Source organism: Megalops cyprinoides, chromosome 5 (assembly GCF_013368585.1).
Source record: "Megalops cyprinoides isolate fMegCyp1 chromosome 5, fMegCyp1.pri, whole genome shotgun sequence".
Classification (NCBI taxonomy): domain Eukaryota; kingdom Metazoa; phylum Chordata; class Actinopteri; order Elopiformes; family Megalopidae; genus Megalops; species Megalops cyprinoides.
In genome coordinates, this window is record NC_050587.1 from 40,080,001 (window position 1) to 40,095,227 (window position 15,227).

A 15,227-nucleotide genomic window follows, 5' to 3' on the forward strand; every position below is an offset into this window, starting at 1 on the left:
GGGCTGTGAAATGAGCTTTGATGGCATGGAAAATTCCGTAGCATCTCTCCAGTTTCCAGACACAATCAAAGATTGCATCTGTTTGGATATGTTTGGTGACAAGCCTAAACTTGCTGCCCACTTCAAGCTTAACTGTAAAAGCGAAACTATTTTAGGACACCAGAATAGGCACTTACTTGTCTTTACTGCGCTCTGATTGGATGGAGAGCATGTGCATGCGGGTGTTTGATGGGGATTTCAGACACCTTTCGATGATAAAGATAAGCTTCTGATGAAAAACCTGAAAAACTTTTTGTTTATGAACTCCACGACTCATGAACTCAGCTGCCTTTACAAGTTGACCTCAGTGACCCTTAAACATTTTTGTACAAGGTGTATGGATGACATCCTCATTTTTCAAAATCTTTAAAGGTTACCTAAACTAGTGATGTTTGCACATGCAATCCACACAATCACACTAAAGCAAATTCTGGTCTGGTGCATAGTTTTTATTCAAAATGAAAGAGAATACAAGGGGTTACTTTCTGTTTTTCTGAGGATTAAGGTTCTGCCTCAATGATCCTTTCAGCTTCAGCTTCAGTGACCTTCTACCGTTGATTTTTTTTTTTAAGATCATTCTGAACTTCACCTCCCTGGATTTGTACCGAAGTCACCTGTGCTGGTACGACCACGTGGAAATCAGAGACGGGTACTGGAGAAAAGCACCACTGAAAGGTCTCTACCTGAGATAGTTTTAATCAGAGAAATGCTCTCCATAGAGAAGGTCTCTACTAGAGATAGTTTTAGTATGAGAGATGCTCTCTATAGAAAACATATTTACCCAAAAGAGCCTTATTCAGAGATATGCTCTGTACAGAAAAAGGTCTTTAGCTGAGTTTGTAACTATTAAGTCTTTTCAATTTAATAACTGAAACACTATCTGCCAGAAAGGGTACATTAGGGACACTCAACACTGAAAAGGTTTTTGTCAGAACACAGCAGGCCATATTAAACTCATTTACTCTCAGCTACTGCTATATAAATGTATATGTAACGTTTATGAAATGGAAAACACAAGGGGGACTAAAAGTGAAATAGGTCATTTTCCCTCAGAGATAAAGGAATTTGTGGGCAGAATAAGATTGCTGGAAAATGTGATGCTGATTGGTTAAATACATCAAGAGCTGATTGTGATGACCACAGTTTAATGAGAGCTGATTGGTGCTGGACTTTTTTTCCTTGTTTGTTTGTTTGCAGGCCGTTTCTGTGGTGATACCCTGCCTGAACCAATTATCTCCACCGACAGCCGCCTGTGGATCGAGTTCCGCAGCAGCAGCAACTGGGTGGGGAAGGGATTCTCTGCGCTGTACGAAGGTACGGTCGGCGATAACCAAAACTCACAAAGCGGAGCCGCAAAGGATGCTCAAAGAGCCGCAGTGACGCTCCCGAAAGTAAGAGAGCGCAGGCTTGGTTCTCACTTTTCCCGGTCTGACCAGGGCTTTGGAGTGTGTTGCTGTGTGAAGGTGGTGTTGATGGAGTCTGATATCTCTCTCCCTCTCCCCCATCTCTCAACATGCCCCCCCCCCCCAATTTTGTTTTGGATTTTTTTTCCTCTCCCTCCCCTCAGCCATCTGTGGAGGGGAGATCAAACGAGACAACGGGCAGATCCAGTCCCCTAACTACCCGGACGACTACCGGCCCAACAAAGTGTGCGTGTGGAAGATTACTGTGACACCGGGCTTCCACGTGGGCCTGACCTTCCAGTCATTCGAGGTAGGAGGGTCTGCCACTTCAGGACCTACCATATATCCACAACTCAGCCCTCTCTGATGCGTCAAATAAAACTTCCCCTTCAGACACAAAAAGTTCTGGGCCCACATTTATCACGAGTCACAGAACTACTCCTGAGAATCCTTGCAGCGATTTTTGGGCTGAGAAATTTCCTACCTCAGCTTTCTACTCCTACTGTCGGCTGGGAGTATCACCATTTCCTGTGAGTAAATTCCGAGTAAATTTCTCCATTGGATTTTTACACAGTGTGTGATGAACAGCAGTGATGTATGAATTTCACACGTCATCAAAAATCAGCGGAGATTTGCTCGTAGGATGGTGCTTCTGCTCGTAGGATGGTGCTTCTGCTTGTAGGATGGTGCTACTCCCCGTCTGGGAGCAGAAGGGGGAAGCTTTATAAATAACTCCCATTGCCAACTCTGAGATTCTTTGCTTTTAGCATCAGACTTTTGAGTAATTCTAAGATGGCTGATATTTCAGGAGACTTGCTGAAGAGGGGGAAACTTGCCCTGTAGGCCGCTTCACCTTGTTTGATCACCTGCTTTATTCTGACATAATCTAATCCTGCTATCAATAGGAATGACATGGGCAAGTTTTTAAGAACAAAAAAAGGAAATGAATCAGTTGCTTAGCAATGGTGATAATGTTGCTGGGGCGGCAGTGTAGCATAGTGGTTAAAGAGAAGGACTTGTGACCAAAAGATTGTTAGTTCAATTCCCAGCTGGGGCACTGCTGTCAGTAAATATCCAGCTGTGTAAATGGATAAAATTGTACCTGATGTAAGTCACTCTGGGTAAGAGCGTCTGATAAATGCCAATAATGTAATGGTAAAATAATGACTGTTTAAGCAGAGCCCTTTAGGAGTCACACTCTCATGTTTTTCAGAATTATCCCCAAGTGGTGTGTTCAAGATTGTTTTAAAAAATGGTAGTCACTACTTCCTATTTATACCCATTTCCCACTGTGTTAGTTTGGATAAGCAACTTCAGCTCTCTGCTCTGCAATTACCTAGATTGTAATTGTAGTCTTTATAAGCTGGAGTCATACCCAAAATAGCACCTGTAAATGAAATACTAAAAGACAATCTAACCCTGCCTGGTTATTGTAAGACTCTCTCCCATTGCCTCTCCCACCAAAGGTCCTGGTACTTTCTGCAGTTCTGCAGTCAGTTACAAATTCATCTGGACACAAACAGCCTCTATGAATCATTTCAGCCAAGGTGCAGATTCTCGCACATCACTGAAACTGCACCGGAAAGGGATCTTAATGAATTTATTGATGAATTCTGACAGGGGCCAAGACTCAGACCTCATCTTCCTCCATTTGAGTGTGGCATTCGACAGGATCGATCGTGCTTCCCAATTAGGCTGGTCTGAGTATCTTGCAGGGATCACATATGAACCTGACTCACCGGCTCATCCACGCTGGCTCCTAGCAGAGATTACACCAAAAAGACACTGCTGCTTACATTTAAGGCCTTACATGACCTGGCCCCTTCCTACATTTCTGATATTTTAATCCCTTACTCTCCCCCCTGCAATCTCAATTCTATATGACATTTTGACACTTTTTTACCTTATAGAATCTAATTCAACCCTTCCAGTGAGCCACTATGATGGGTTTATTATTGCTTTATCTATACCAACTGATTGCAGTTGGTCATTATGACTATTTTTGGATTTGATTTTTCTCTTGTCCTCCAATGACGGTATTATTTGCCCGGCTCAAGCAGAAAATAACACGTAATTGCGTGACAGTGTGATTATGACGTAGAAGATGCCCGTGACCCAGCAGGCAGGAGCCAATTTATCAGCAGGCTACTGTATATTTATAATGTAAAAACATGCAACACGATCGTAAACGCACTGGGCGATGAACCTGACGTGGCAGGAGGGACCACAGGGCAAACATTCATTGGAATCGTTTGTTTAATGGGAATGCATAAGGTGTGGTAGAACAACATGGTAAACAGGTTCTTTGTGTAGTACGGGAAGTTCTGACTTGACCGTATGGTTACTACAACAAGATTGCTGTGGACTGAGTGACTTTTTGCGTGCGGTAGTGCTTAGGATGGATTTTTTCCACTGGCTGAGCGGAGGCATTGAAATCGGCTTGGACAAGATGTAGCAGGTGTGTCCAATGCCGTGGAGGGCTTCTGAGGAGGTCTGGAAAATTGTTTCAATTTCAAACCGCGACGGGCGGCTGATGTTTTATCGACGCATCGATGCATTGAAATGACTGTTTTTCTGCTTGGACAAGTCAAGAGCAGAGGTTTTTTAAAGTGCAATGTCTGAGTTGATTGATAAACATGTAAATAATAAGTCTGTCCTCCGGAGCGGTCTGATCTTGTTTACATGCTGAATATGTATCAAAATAAGCAAAGCTAAATGTAAAAAATGATTTGAATTATGTTCCACGTTAAGTGCGCATTGTTTGAGCACAGCCGACAGTAAAACAGTTAACATACCCATAGTGTTGCATAACTCCAGTTCTACTTTGATTCTGCGTGTATCAGGGATGCATAGGAAGTGTTTCAAAGAGTTGTAGGCCTGTATCAAAATATCTGTGAATGAATGGTTGCCGTTCCTGCAGTATGATAAGGAAGAAGAAAATGAAACATAGAAACGCTACAGTATCTTAGGCCTCTAGGGCAGCTTTGTGGTGTAGGGGTAAGGAGCAGGGCTTGTAACCAAAAGGTTGTAGGTTTGATTCCCAGCTGGGCCACTGCTGTTGTACGCTTGGGCAAGGTACTTAACCCGCCAATGCCTCAGTAAATATCCAGCTGCCATTGTATTCTGATTCAGGTATCCGTAAATGTGAATACCAGGCTGAAGTAGAACACTCATTTGAACAATAACAAAATTATCTATTGCTCTTCACACAGCTGCGGAAGCATGATCGCAAACATTGCACAGGTGTGACTCATGTAAAACCTTACATAGCTCACCTGATAGTAGACCCCAAACAGATTTACTCTTCCAAATGCTGTCCTAAGAGGTTTCCACAAAGTTACGATGGTCTACATCTTACAATCAGACAGTTCAGATCTCTTGTTAAGACCTGAAAAAGATCATAGAAGTCTTGAGAAGAACAGACTAGTTTCATTGTTGTAAAGCTTTTGAGTCATTTGACTGAACAAGTTGGAATCTCTTTTGTGCAATGAGACCACAACAGGCACTTTTTTACAGTGCAGGTAATGTGTAATCTGAGGAAGGCCACAATAACTGCCCTCTGACAAGAAGAAAAGACTTCATAATAGAAATAATTTATTTTTTTCTGATGAAGAGCTAAATTTAGGGGCTTGCTCTGTTCTTTTTTTAAGGGAATTGTTCCGCAGTGAAAGGAGAGTTTGAGCAGTGATAATGTGCGAGATCGTTCATGCATAATTCCTCATTTCATCTGTTACACTGCGCTATGATAGTGATGGCAGTTATTTTGTCTTGAAATGATTGTTTGACGGCGTAAGCTGAGCGCTGTGAGACCAGGGAAAAGAGCAGGAAGCCGGCTTTGACAGCCGCTGCTTGCCGTTCCTGTGATGAATGTTCTCAATATTGTGAAGGTCTGCTCTCTTAGGGGAGAATACCAAGTTATTCTGATCCAACCATCCTTCAGTGATATCTCCAAGAGGCAGTTTTTATTTTATTCTGGTTGTGCTTTTGACCTTCAGACTTGTGTTTCAACTCTGGGACCGGACTGGATCTTTCTGGTTCTTAATGCCTTGATTGTCAAGGACTCATTTGGAAGCATCTCGTTATAGATCAGCGTCTCATTATAGATCAGTGAGAAGTGCACTGTGGGAGATGCCTGGCTTTCACTCATTGCAGGATCTACGCCGCAGCGATTTTACCAGGAGGAAAAGGAAAGAGAAGCAATCAGTGGGAATGTGAAAGGGACTGGGAGGGAGCTGTGAGCTGTTTTTGAGCTGTGAGCTGTTTTTGAGCTGTGAGCTGTTTTTGAGCTGTGTCAGGAAGCAGTGGGATGGGAGGCTGTTTCTGAGGCCTCTCGCACTCTCGCGGTTCTCGACGGTCGTCTGATTTGGGCTTGCTGTTTGTTCCTCTGCCTCATCTGTGTTCAGGCGGTGACGGGGCCTTTGCATGCTTTGTGCTGACACTGTAGAGCAGCCTAACAGAAATGCGGATTCCCTGTCCGTGTTTAAATCCAACAGAAGTATTCTGCTTCTTAAACTTCCGTTTTCTTACTTCTTTGGTGCTTTTTTCATTCGCACTCCATCTCCATAAAAGTGGTGCTGTTGGTGCTACATTGCAGACATCATGTGCTTGCAGTGTTTTTGTCATTTCTTTCTAGCTTCTCATCTTTATGCGTCAGTGCCTTAAGATACAAACAAATGAACAGCACTATATACAGCACTATATAAAATAAATATAGTTGTTGTTACTGTAGAAACATAAACAGACTTTTCATTCTGGTCAATTTTCTAGAAACAAAAAAGAATGTAAAAGCAGGATGCTGACCGTCGGGTCGTACCACACGTTTTATGGACCCAGGCACAGATGGTGCCGAGAGCACAGAACCCATCTGACACGCTCAGTATCCCCAGCTCTTATAGACATGTCTCAAATCTCGCATCTGTGCTGGGCTCCCAGGTGTATAAATTCCCACTGCATTAAACACGAGAGTCCAGTCACTGATAGCCCTTTTTCCACCGTAGACTTTAGGACTGTGGAACCCAGTTTCCCTCTGAGCAACACACAGCCAACCCTGTAGCACATGACCCAACACTGCCCAGGTGTTGATGGGTTCAGTAAACTTCTGGTTGTTTGCTGTTTGCTGTGTGCAGTGGTGGGTCCTTCTCCCTTTGCTGTAGCTGGTGATAGCAGAATTAATTAGCCCCCTGCTGTAAATCATTATTCACCTCCCACTGGCTGCCCCCCCCCCCCCCCCCCCCCCCATGCCTGTCTGTAACTTCCCATCACATTCCAAAAGTCCTTGACAATGCCTGTCTCTGAAGGTCATGGAAAATTCATAAAAGTGGTCAGATATTGGCTTCATATCACTTATCTGTAAGCTGATAATTACCTCTCTGGTGTGTGTGTGTGTGTGTGTGTGTAGAGTCTACCCAAATACTGAAAGCAACTTCCATCTTCAGATCAACCCAATTTTCCACAAATTCAACTAATGCAGCGTAATTATCCTTGAAAATCTTGCGCTTGATCCTTAAAATGTTGAAAAAGTATGCACGAAAAGCATTTTTTGGTCTGAGTGGGACCTTTTTCCATACTATTTTTATCTTAATTTCATCCTCTCCAAGCACAACCCAGCATGTAGCACCTGCAGCTTAGAACCAGGGGGTGAAGGGTGTTGTGGACTCCAGCTGCATGATCGGGGTTTTCTCTTTCGCTCGCTCTCCAGAATTCGTGCTCAGTCTTTGGTTCCCGAGATTACTGTGGGAGATTGCGGTTATCTTTCAGGCTCTCTCCAGTCCTCTAGTGGCCATGCATGGGAATTACATCTACAATGTCTCACTTTACTGTACTGTTTTCTGCTTGGTTTTTGACAGACCATTACCCAGAGTCTGAATCCCGCTGGTTTAAAGCTCATCCCACAGCATCATCTAATGGAGTAGTGTCTGTGTGTGTTAAAATTTATATGTGCGTGCAGCTGCTCTCTGTGAATACTCTTGAGGACTTGAGTGGTCTTAAAACTTTAAACAGCTTGTAATGAAAAAAGCAATTAATGATCAGACTAATGAATAATTAACTGTCTTTTATTGCACAGTCTGTGCCAGGCAAACAATGTGGTATCCCATGAGCCCTCTCCTGGGGATGAGTGGGGATGAGTGGGGACTCTGTTTAAAGGCTAGCCTGTTGAGTCCGAACCCTGTGTTACCCTCTCTCTGCATCTGTGCTCCAGATCGAGAGGCACGACAGCTGTGGGTACGACTACCTGGAGGTGCGGGACGGCAGCTCAGAGACCAGCCCCCTCCTGGGCCGATTCTGCGGCTACGACAAGCCAGACGACATCAAGACCAGCTCCAACCAGCTGTGGATGAAGTTTGTGTCCGACGGGTCCGTCAACAAGGCTGGCTTCGCAGCCAACTTCTTCAAAGGTCAGGGGTCATCGGTCACATGCTGTGGAGGACAGCTCTGTGAGGATGATGATGATGATGGTGGTGGTTGTGGATGTTCTGGTGATTTTGATGATGATGATGAAGCTGAAGATAATGTAGATGTTGATGATGATGTTAATGTTCCTGATAATGACAATGAAGATGATGTTGACTTTGATGATGATGGTAATGATGCTGCTGATGATAATGGTGAAGATGAAGATGATGCTGACATTGATGTAATGGTGATGGTGGTGACCCTGTCGCTTCTCTCTCCGGGTGGTTGTGGGTTTGTGCCCTGTGGAAATGGCAGAGATGGACGAGTGCTCCAAGCCCGATAACGGGCGCTGTGAGCAGCGCTGCATCAACACTCTGGGCAGCTACCGGTGCGCCTGCGACCCCGGGTACGAGCTGGCCTCCGACAGACGCAGCTGCGAGGGTGAGTGCAGCCCAGTGAGGCCCCCGTACATCACCCAATGCCCCCCCCCCCCCTCCCCACCCAATCCCCCCAAATACCCCACCCCGCCCAGTGACGCCACCTGGTGGGGAGATCCGTGCTCACTCAGGGATGGCTTGTTCTCTATGCTGCAGTCAGAGGTGTGATTACTGAATGTGTTGCAGTTTTCTGCTGGTTCCCACCCCCCAGGTGTGACTGCCACGGCAAGGTGGTTGCTCCTGAAAGCCGAGGTGAAAATCTTTTCATTGACGTGTCTGTCTCTGTAATTGTGTGTGCAGGATTGATTCGTTGAGCCGTCTTTGTATCGATTCCTGTCGTGCTCCGGCTGACCTGCGATTATTGATATTCCTGCCGGTCCCACTGTGTTCTTTCTCTGCGAATGCGACCGCAGTCTGCAGCTGCAGGAATCTTGTTGCATGTCAGACGCGGGTGACCGAGGCCTTCCTTGTTAACTTTCATTATTAGCTTTAAGCCCCTAATCCAGGGTGGCTCTCACAGACAGTACATTTGCACATCTGAGTCTTGCTTGTGAGAGCAGTTCAGGTCAAGTGTCCCACTCTAAGGTACAATAGCAATGGCCCAGCTTGTCATTGAGTGTGTCACCTTTGGGGTAAAAGCACAGCCTCTTAATCACCGCAACACGCGATGGAGGAGGTTTCCGCATTGAATTTTGGAAAGCAGAGTTCAGCTCTACAGCGGAGCCAGCTGATTGGTTGAAAGTGTAGCCCAGCTCCACAGCAGGACCTGTTGATTGGCTGAAAGCAGGGCGCAGGTCACCTCGTCACCAGTGTCTCCCCCTGTCTTGTCACCCCAGCAGCTGCCTGTGGCGGTTTCATCACCAAGCTGAACGGCTCCATCACCAGCCCGGGCTGGCCAAGAGAGTACCCCCCCAACAAGAACTGCATCTGGCAGCTGGTGGCCCCCACACAGTACCGCATCACCCTGCAGTTTGACGTCTTCGAGACCGAGGGGAATGATGTGAGCGGGGCGAGGGGGCGTTCGGGGGGTGGGGGGATGGGGGATGGGGGGAATGTTCGGGGGTTCAAGGTTTGAGTGGGTAACCCCCCCCCCCACCTGGAGGTGGTGCTGGTCGTCCTTTAGCCGAGCTCCTTCCTGCTGTGTTGGAGGGGGTATTTCCGCCACCCATGTGTGTGTGTGTGTGCCTGTGTCTGTGTGTGTGTGTGTGTGTGTGTGTGTGTGTGTGTGTGTGTCTGTGTGTGTGTGTGTGTGTGTGTGTGTGTGTGTGTGTGTGTGTGTCTGTGTCTGTGTGTGTGTCTGTGTCTGTGTGTGTGCTTGCATGCATGTGTGTGTGCGTGTTCATTATTTTATTCAATTCAATAAAAGTGTTTCACTTGGAGAAGTGTCTAGCAAAAGGGTGCTGTTCCATGTGATCCCAGACGCGCGTTACAGAAAAACTAGGACTACATGTACCACGCAAGGAAATCCAGAAAATAATATTGCATGATTACGCATGAAAAAGGCTATGGGTTTTAAAAATACATTTGTAACAACATGACCTTTAATAAGGTGACATTTAGTCCTCTCATCCAGAGTGAGTCATTAAGCAGTGTACTTACTGCGCGGGTGCAATGCGCTGGTGCTGTCAGCTGCACGGCGCAGTGGCTGCATCCGCTAAACCTGCAGGATAACAGGCAGGGACCCGCCTCTCCCAGCACCAGCCCAAGCCTGTTCCACTGCCCTGTCAGAACCAGGAAGGACTACCACACCCACCAGACAGCTGGTCGTTGGAGTCATTCCTCTTTCTGCAGTAATCTGGCTCTGAGGAGGCAGTCCGGAAGGTCATATGTTTTGGTGTTATTATGGAATTGTACCCTTTGAGGCCCTGGGCTTTAGCTCCAGTACCCCATGATGTCAGCCCCTTCAGTTTTTCCGTTACCTGTGGTTATTCAGTTTGATTGCCAGTAGCTTTTGGATACCTCAGTGCCAGATTTCATTATCGTCATTTAGCAGCATACATGGTTTACAATTTTCATGTTATCCATTTATACAGCCAGATATTTGGACACTTACTGAAATTCTAGATTAAGTACCTTGGCCAAGGGTACAGCAGCAGTACCCCGACAGAGAATGGAACCAGCAACCTTTCAGTCAGGAGCCCCACTCCTATGCTGCATTACCAGCCCATTACTTCTCTGTATTGCCACTGTCATTCACACTGTGAGGCTGTCAGAAACAGACGTGTGTGTGTGTGTGTGTGTGTGTTTGTTCTTTTTGGCCACGCCTCCCCAGGTGTGTAAGTACGATTATGTGGAGGTGCGCAGTGGCCTATCGGCAGACTCCAGGCTACATGGCAAGTTCTGCGGGGCAGAGAGACCCGAGCCAATCACATCGCAGTACAACAACATGCGCATCGAGTTCAAGTCTGACAACACCGTGTCCAAGAAGGGATTCAAGGCTCAGTTCTTCTCTGGTGAGCTGGGTGGGGGGCAGGACGGGGAGTTTGGGGTAGCCACAGGGAAGTTATTAGTAGCTTGGCTGCTTCAGAGACCCACATTAAAACCTCTTATTATAAACTGAAGTGAGCAAAATTCCCCATGCTTAATTTGTGTCCTGAGGACATACGCACACTCTGTCTCCTTCAGAATCTGCTTTCTGTCTGTAACTTTTGTGAGGGTCTTTAATCAGAAACCTTCAGCAGAAGCCTCAGTGAAGGGCCTTACCTCAAGGCAGCCGAGATGAGAGGAGACAGAGAGTGTGGGCAGAGAGCTCCTTCCTCCTGTCTCTGTTTCCTGATAGGATGTTGTTCATAGAACACTGTTTCTGCTGGCAGGGTGGAGGTTTCTCAGATAGCTCTGGTAATGACTCAGGTGTGCGAGTTTCTCAGGAAGTGCTGGTAATGACACAGGTGTGCGGGTTTCTCAGGAAGTGCTGGTAATGACACAGGTGTGCGGGTTTAGTGCTGTGAAAGGTGCAGTCACATGACCATCTCTCTCTCTCTCAGATAAGGATGAGTGCTCCAAGGAGAACGGGGGCTGCCAGCACGAGTGTGTGAACACCTACGGAAGCTACAGCTGCCAGTGCCGCAGCGGCTTCGTGCTGCATGACAACAGGCACGACTGCAAGGAAGGTGCTGTCCCCGTCCCCCGCCTCACCCGCCTCACCCGCCTCACCTGCACACCTGCACACCTGAGCCTGCGTCACCTGTCTGTGCACACCTGAGTGTGTCAGATCACTGCCAGTGAAAAACTGTATTCTTCTGATTGAGACAAGCCTAGTGTGTGTATAATCCTGCAATATATTCTAACAGTATATTAGTAGTGTGTGTGTGTGTGTGTGTGTGTGTGTGTGCGCATATGTGTGCATGTGCATGTATGTATGTGTGAGTGTGCACCTATGTGTATGTGTGTGTATAAATGCTGAAAAAAGGCTTGCATGTTTCCTGTATTGGAGTAACAGTGTTGGTTCTGTATAGGGTAACAGTGTTGGTTCTGTATAGGGTAACAGTGTTGGTTCTGTAGAGCGTAGCAGTGTTGGTTCTGTAGAGCGTAGCAGTGCTGGTTCTGTAGAGCGTAGCAGTGTTGGTTCTGCAGAGAGCAGCAGTGTTGGTTCTGTATAGGATAACAGTGTTGGTTCTGTAGAGCGTAGCAGTGTTGGTTCTGTAGAGCGTAGCAGTGCTGGTTCTGTAGAGCGTAGCAGTGTTGGTTCTGCAGAGAGCAGCAGTGTTGGTTCTGTATAGGATAACAGTGTTGGTTCTGCAGAGCGTAGCAGTGTTGGTTCTGCAGAGCGTAGCAGTGTTGGTTCTGCAGAGAGCAGCAGTGCTGGTTCTGCAGAGCGTAGCAGTGTTGGTTCTGCAGAGCGTAGCAGTGTTGGTTCTGCAGAGAGCAGCAGTGTTGTTCTGTATAGGATAACAGTGTTGGTTCTGTAGAGCGTAGCAGTGTTGGTTCTGCAGAGCGTAGCAGTGTTGGTTCTGTATAGGATAACAGTGTTGGTTCTGCAGAGCGTAGCAGTGTTGGTTCTGCAGAACGTAGCAGTGCTGGTTCTGTAGAGCGTAGCAGTGTTGGTTCTGCAGAGAGCAGCAGTGTTGGTTCTGTATAGGATAACAGTGTTGGTTCTGTAGAGCGTAGCAGTGTTGGTTCTGCAGAGCGTAGCAGTGTTGGTTCTGCAGAGCGTAGCAGTGTTGGTTCTGCAGAACGTAGCAGTGCTGGTTCTGTAGAGCGTAGCAGTGTTGGTTCTGCAGAGAGCAGCAGTGTTGGTTCTGTATAGGATAACAGTGTTGGTTCTGTAGAGCGTAGCAGTGTTGGTTCTGCAGAGCGTAGCAGTGTTGGTTCTGCAGAGCGTAGCAGTGCTGGTTCTGTAGAGCGTAGCAGTGTTGGTTAGGATAACAGCGTTGTCTCTGTCTGCTCTGTGTCAGCAGCGGGTTGCGACCACGTGGTGAACACTGCAAGTGGCACCATCACCAGCCCCAACTGGCCTGATAAATACCCCAGCAAGAAGGCGTGCACCTGGGCCCTGTCCACCACCCCCGGCCACCGCATCAAACTCGTACGCACCCCCTCCTCAGTCCTGCCCACAGACACTCTCAGCCGATCACACACTGCATGTTATACAGCCTCCAAAGCCCCGCCCACAAACACTCACAACCAATCACACACTGCATACCAGATGGCCTCCAAAGCACCACCTGTAAACACTCTCAACCAATCATACACAAAGTCGCTGGAGCCTGACTGACACCCATTCTCTTTTTCATATTCCTGCTCCCTCTCCCTCTCCATCCAAAGTGTGGTGAGCTTGGCAGAGTTTCCTCCTCGTTTGTGTTTTTGTAGAACTGTGACAGTGCTGGATGCAGGCTGTTCTGTTTCTGAGGTGACGGGCCTCCGCCCGGCCTCACTCCCGCGTCTCGGCCTCTCTCGTCCCCCAGGCCTTTAACGAGATCGACATGGAGGCCCACCTGGAGTGCGCCTATGACCACATCGAGATTTTCGACGGGCGGGATGACACAGCCCCCAGCCTAGGCCGGTTCTGTGGCACAAAGAAGCCCTCGCCGGTCATCTCCAGCGGCAGCAGGGTGTTCCTGCGCTTCATCTCCGATAACTCTGTGCAGAAGAAGGGGTTCGAGGCCTCCATCTCGGCTGGTGGGTAGCAGACCATGGCAGGGGGCTCAGAGTCACGCTGCCTGAAAGCTTTCATGACCAGAAGAAAATGAAGATTCAAGATGGGCTGTGTTCTTGGCTAAATGTTGACCTCTGTGTGTGTGTGTGTGTGTGTGTGTGTGTGTGTTTTTGTGTGTGTGTGTGTGTGTGTGTGTGTGTGTGTGTGTTTAGAATGCGGAGGTAGTCTGAAGGCGGAGGTCAAGACGAAGGACCTGTACTCCCACGCCCAGTTTGGGGACAATAACTACCCTGGGGGGTTTGACTGCCAGTGGGTGATCACGGCGGAGAAGGGCTACGGGGTGGAGCTCATCTTCCAGACCTTCGAGATCGAGGAGGAGCCAGACTGTGGCTACGACTACGTGGAGCTGTTCGACGGCGCCGACCCCAAAGCCCCGAGGCTGGGGCGCTACTGCGGCTCGGGGGTAACAGCCAGCACACCTCGTGTTTCCTGCCGCATGAGCGTCAGCGTTAGCCAGCCGTGAACATTACTGAGCCTTGAGTGCTAGCAAGCCTGGAACGTTATCACATTTGCAGTGTTAGGAGGCTCAGAATGTTAGCCAGCCCGCAGCGTTAGCGAGCCCACAGCATTAAAATGCATTAATATTAGCGAGAGCGGAACGTTAGCAGGCCCGAAATGCTAGCGAGGCTGGAACATTAGCAAGCCCAAAACATTTGGAAGTCCGCAATGTTAGTGAGCCCAGAACATCTGCAAGCCCAGAACGTTAGTGAGCACAGGATGTTAATGAGCCCGCACCCACAGTCAGTGCCAAGCGCTGCATTCATTTCAAGTGAGATCTCAAGCTCATCTGGTAAATGATGTTGGTAACATGCTCAGAAGAGTAGAGCAAAGCTGAAGGATCAGAGAGAGTAAAAGAGACAGATGGGGAGAGAAAGCAGGAGAGAGAAGCACTGTCAACACCACCCTCTCATCAGGAAACACACTGATAAGGACCAGACAGAACAAGATTCACATAAAACCTTCTCAGAGAGTATGCAGAGAGTATCTCTCAATAAGACTCTTTGGTAGAGTCCTTTCCTGTAGAGAGTATGTCTATGAATGAGACTTTCTCTGGTAGACACCTTTCTTACCGAGAGCAGCTCTATGAATCAGACTCTCTGGTATGAAACTGTTTCTGTAAAGAGCATCACTCTGAATCAGACTCTCTGGTAGAGTCCTCTCCTATAGAGATCATTTCTATGATACAGACTGTATGTGATAGATTCCTTTCCTATAGAGGGTATACTGTCTCTTTTACCCTCTGTTGATTCTCATGTTCACCCCCTTTTGCCCTTTTTAAAATGTCCACTGTGTAACCTGCTCCCTTATCTGCCCCCTGCCCCCCTGCAGCCCCCCGAGGAGATCTACTCTGCCGGCGACTCCATCCTCATCAAGTTCCACGTGGACGACACCATCAACAAGAAGGGCTTCCATGTGCGCTACACCAGCACCAAGTTCCAGGACACGCTCCACTCCAGCAAGTGACCTGCAGGGGCAGGGAGGGGGCCGCAAGGGGCCCGGGGGAGGCCGCAGGGGCCGGGGCCCCCGAGGACACCCGGAGCCCTCCGGCCACCAAACATCACCCGGATCCACGGGAGGCGGGGCGGGGCCAGTGCAGCCCGCCGGGCCCCCAGGGGCCCCCCGAGGCCCGCCTTTGCCCCTGTGCCAGAGAGGAGAAAAGCCATTCAGCTGTAGGCCTTGTTTTTACTCTTTTTACGGTTTCATGGGGGGTGGGGGGTGGGAGAATATATCAACATTTGTCCTCACTTAAAAAAAAAGTGACTCAGAAAAAAATTAATTAATGAATTAACCACAAAGGTT

General features: G+C 47.9%; 1 protein-coding gene across 2 annotated transcripts in view; it reads left to right on the forward strand.

Annotated features, from left to right (window-relative positions):
- The window catches only part of LOC118777554 (bone morphogenetic protein 1-like), a 44,543-nt gene extending 29,549 nt beyond the window's left edge, over nt 1-14,994 (forward strand). The window contains exons 9-20 of one of the 2 annotated variants that reach the window (XM_036528602.1): nt 612-714; nt 1,237-1,353; nt 1,607-1,752; nt 7,642-7,837; nt 8,151-8,276; nt 9,109-9,272; nt 10,545-10,725; nt 11,257-11,382; nt 12,670-12,797; nt 13,177-13,390; nt 13,580-13,830; nt 14,757-14,994. In XM_036528602.1, coding sequence (XP_036384495.1) covers nt 612-714; nt 1,237-1,353; nt 1,607-1,752; nt 7,642-7,837; nt 8,151-8,276; nt 9,109-9,272; nt 10,545-10,725; nt 11,257-11,382; nt 12,670-12,797; nt 13,177-13,390; nt 13,580-13,830; nt 14,757-14,891 — 1,887 coding nt within the window. In that variant the 3' untranslated portion in view covers nt 14,892-14,994. The remainder of the gene's footprint in view (nt 1-611; nt 715-1,236; nt 1,354-1,606; nt 1,753-7,641; nt 7,838-8,150; nt 8,277-9,108; nt 9,273-10,544; nt 10,726-11,256; nt 11,383-12,669; nt 12,798-13,176; nt 13,391-13,579; nt 13,831-14,756) is intronic. The other variant, XM_036528603.1, reaches the window with a different exon arrangement.
- The last annotated feature ends 233 nt before the right edge of the window (nt 14,995-15,227 follow it).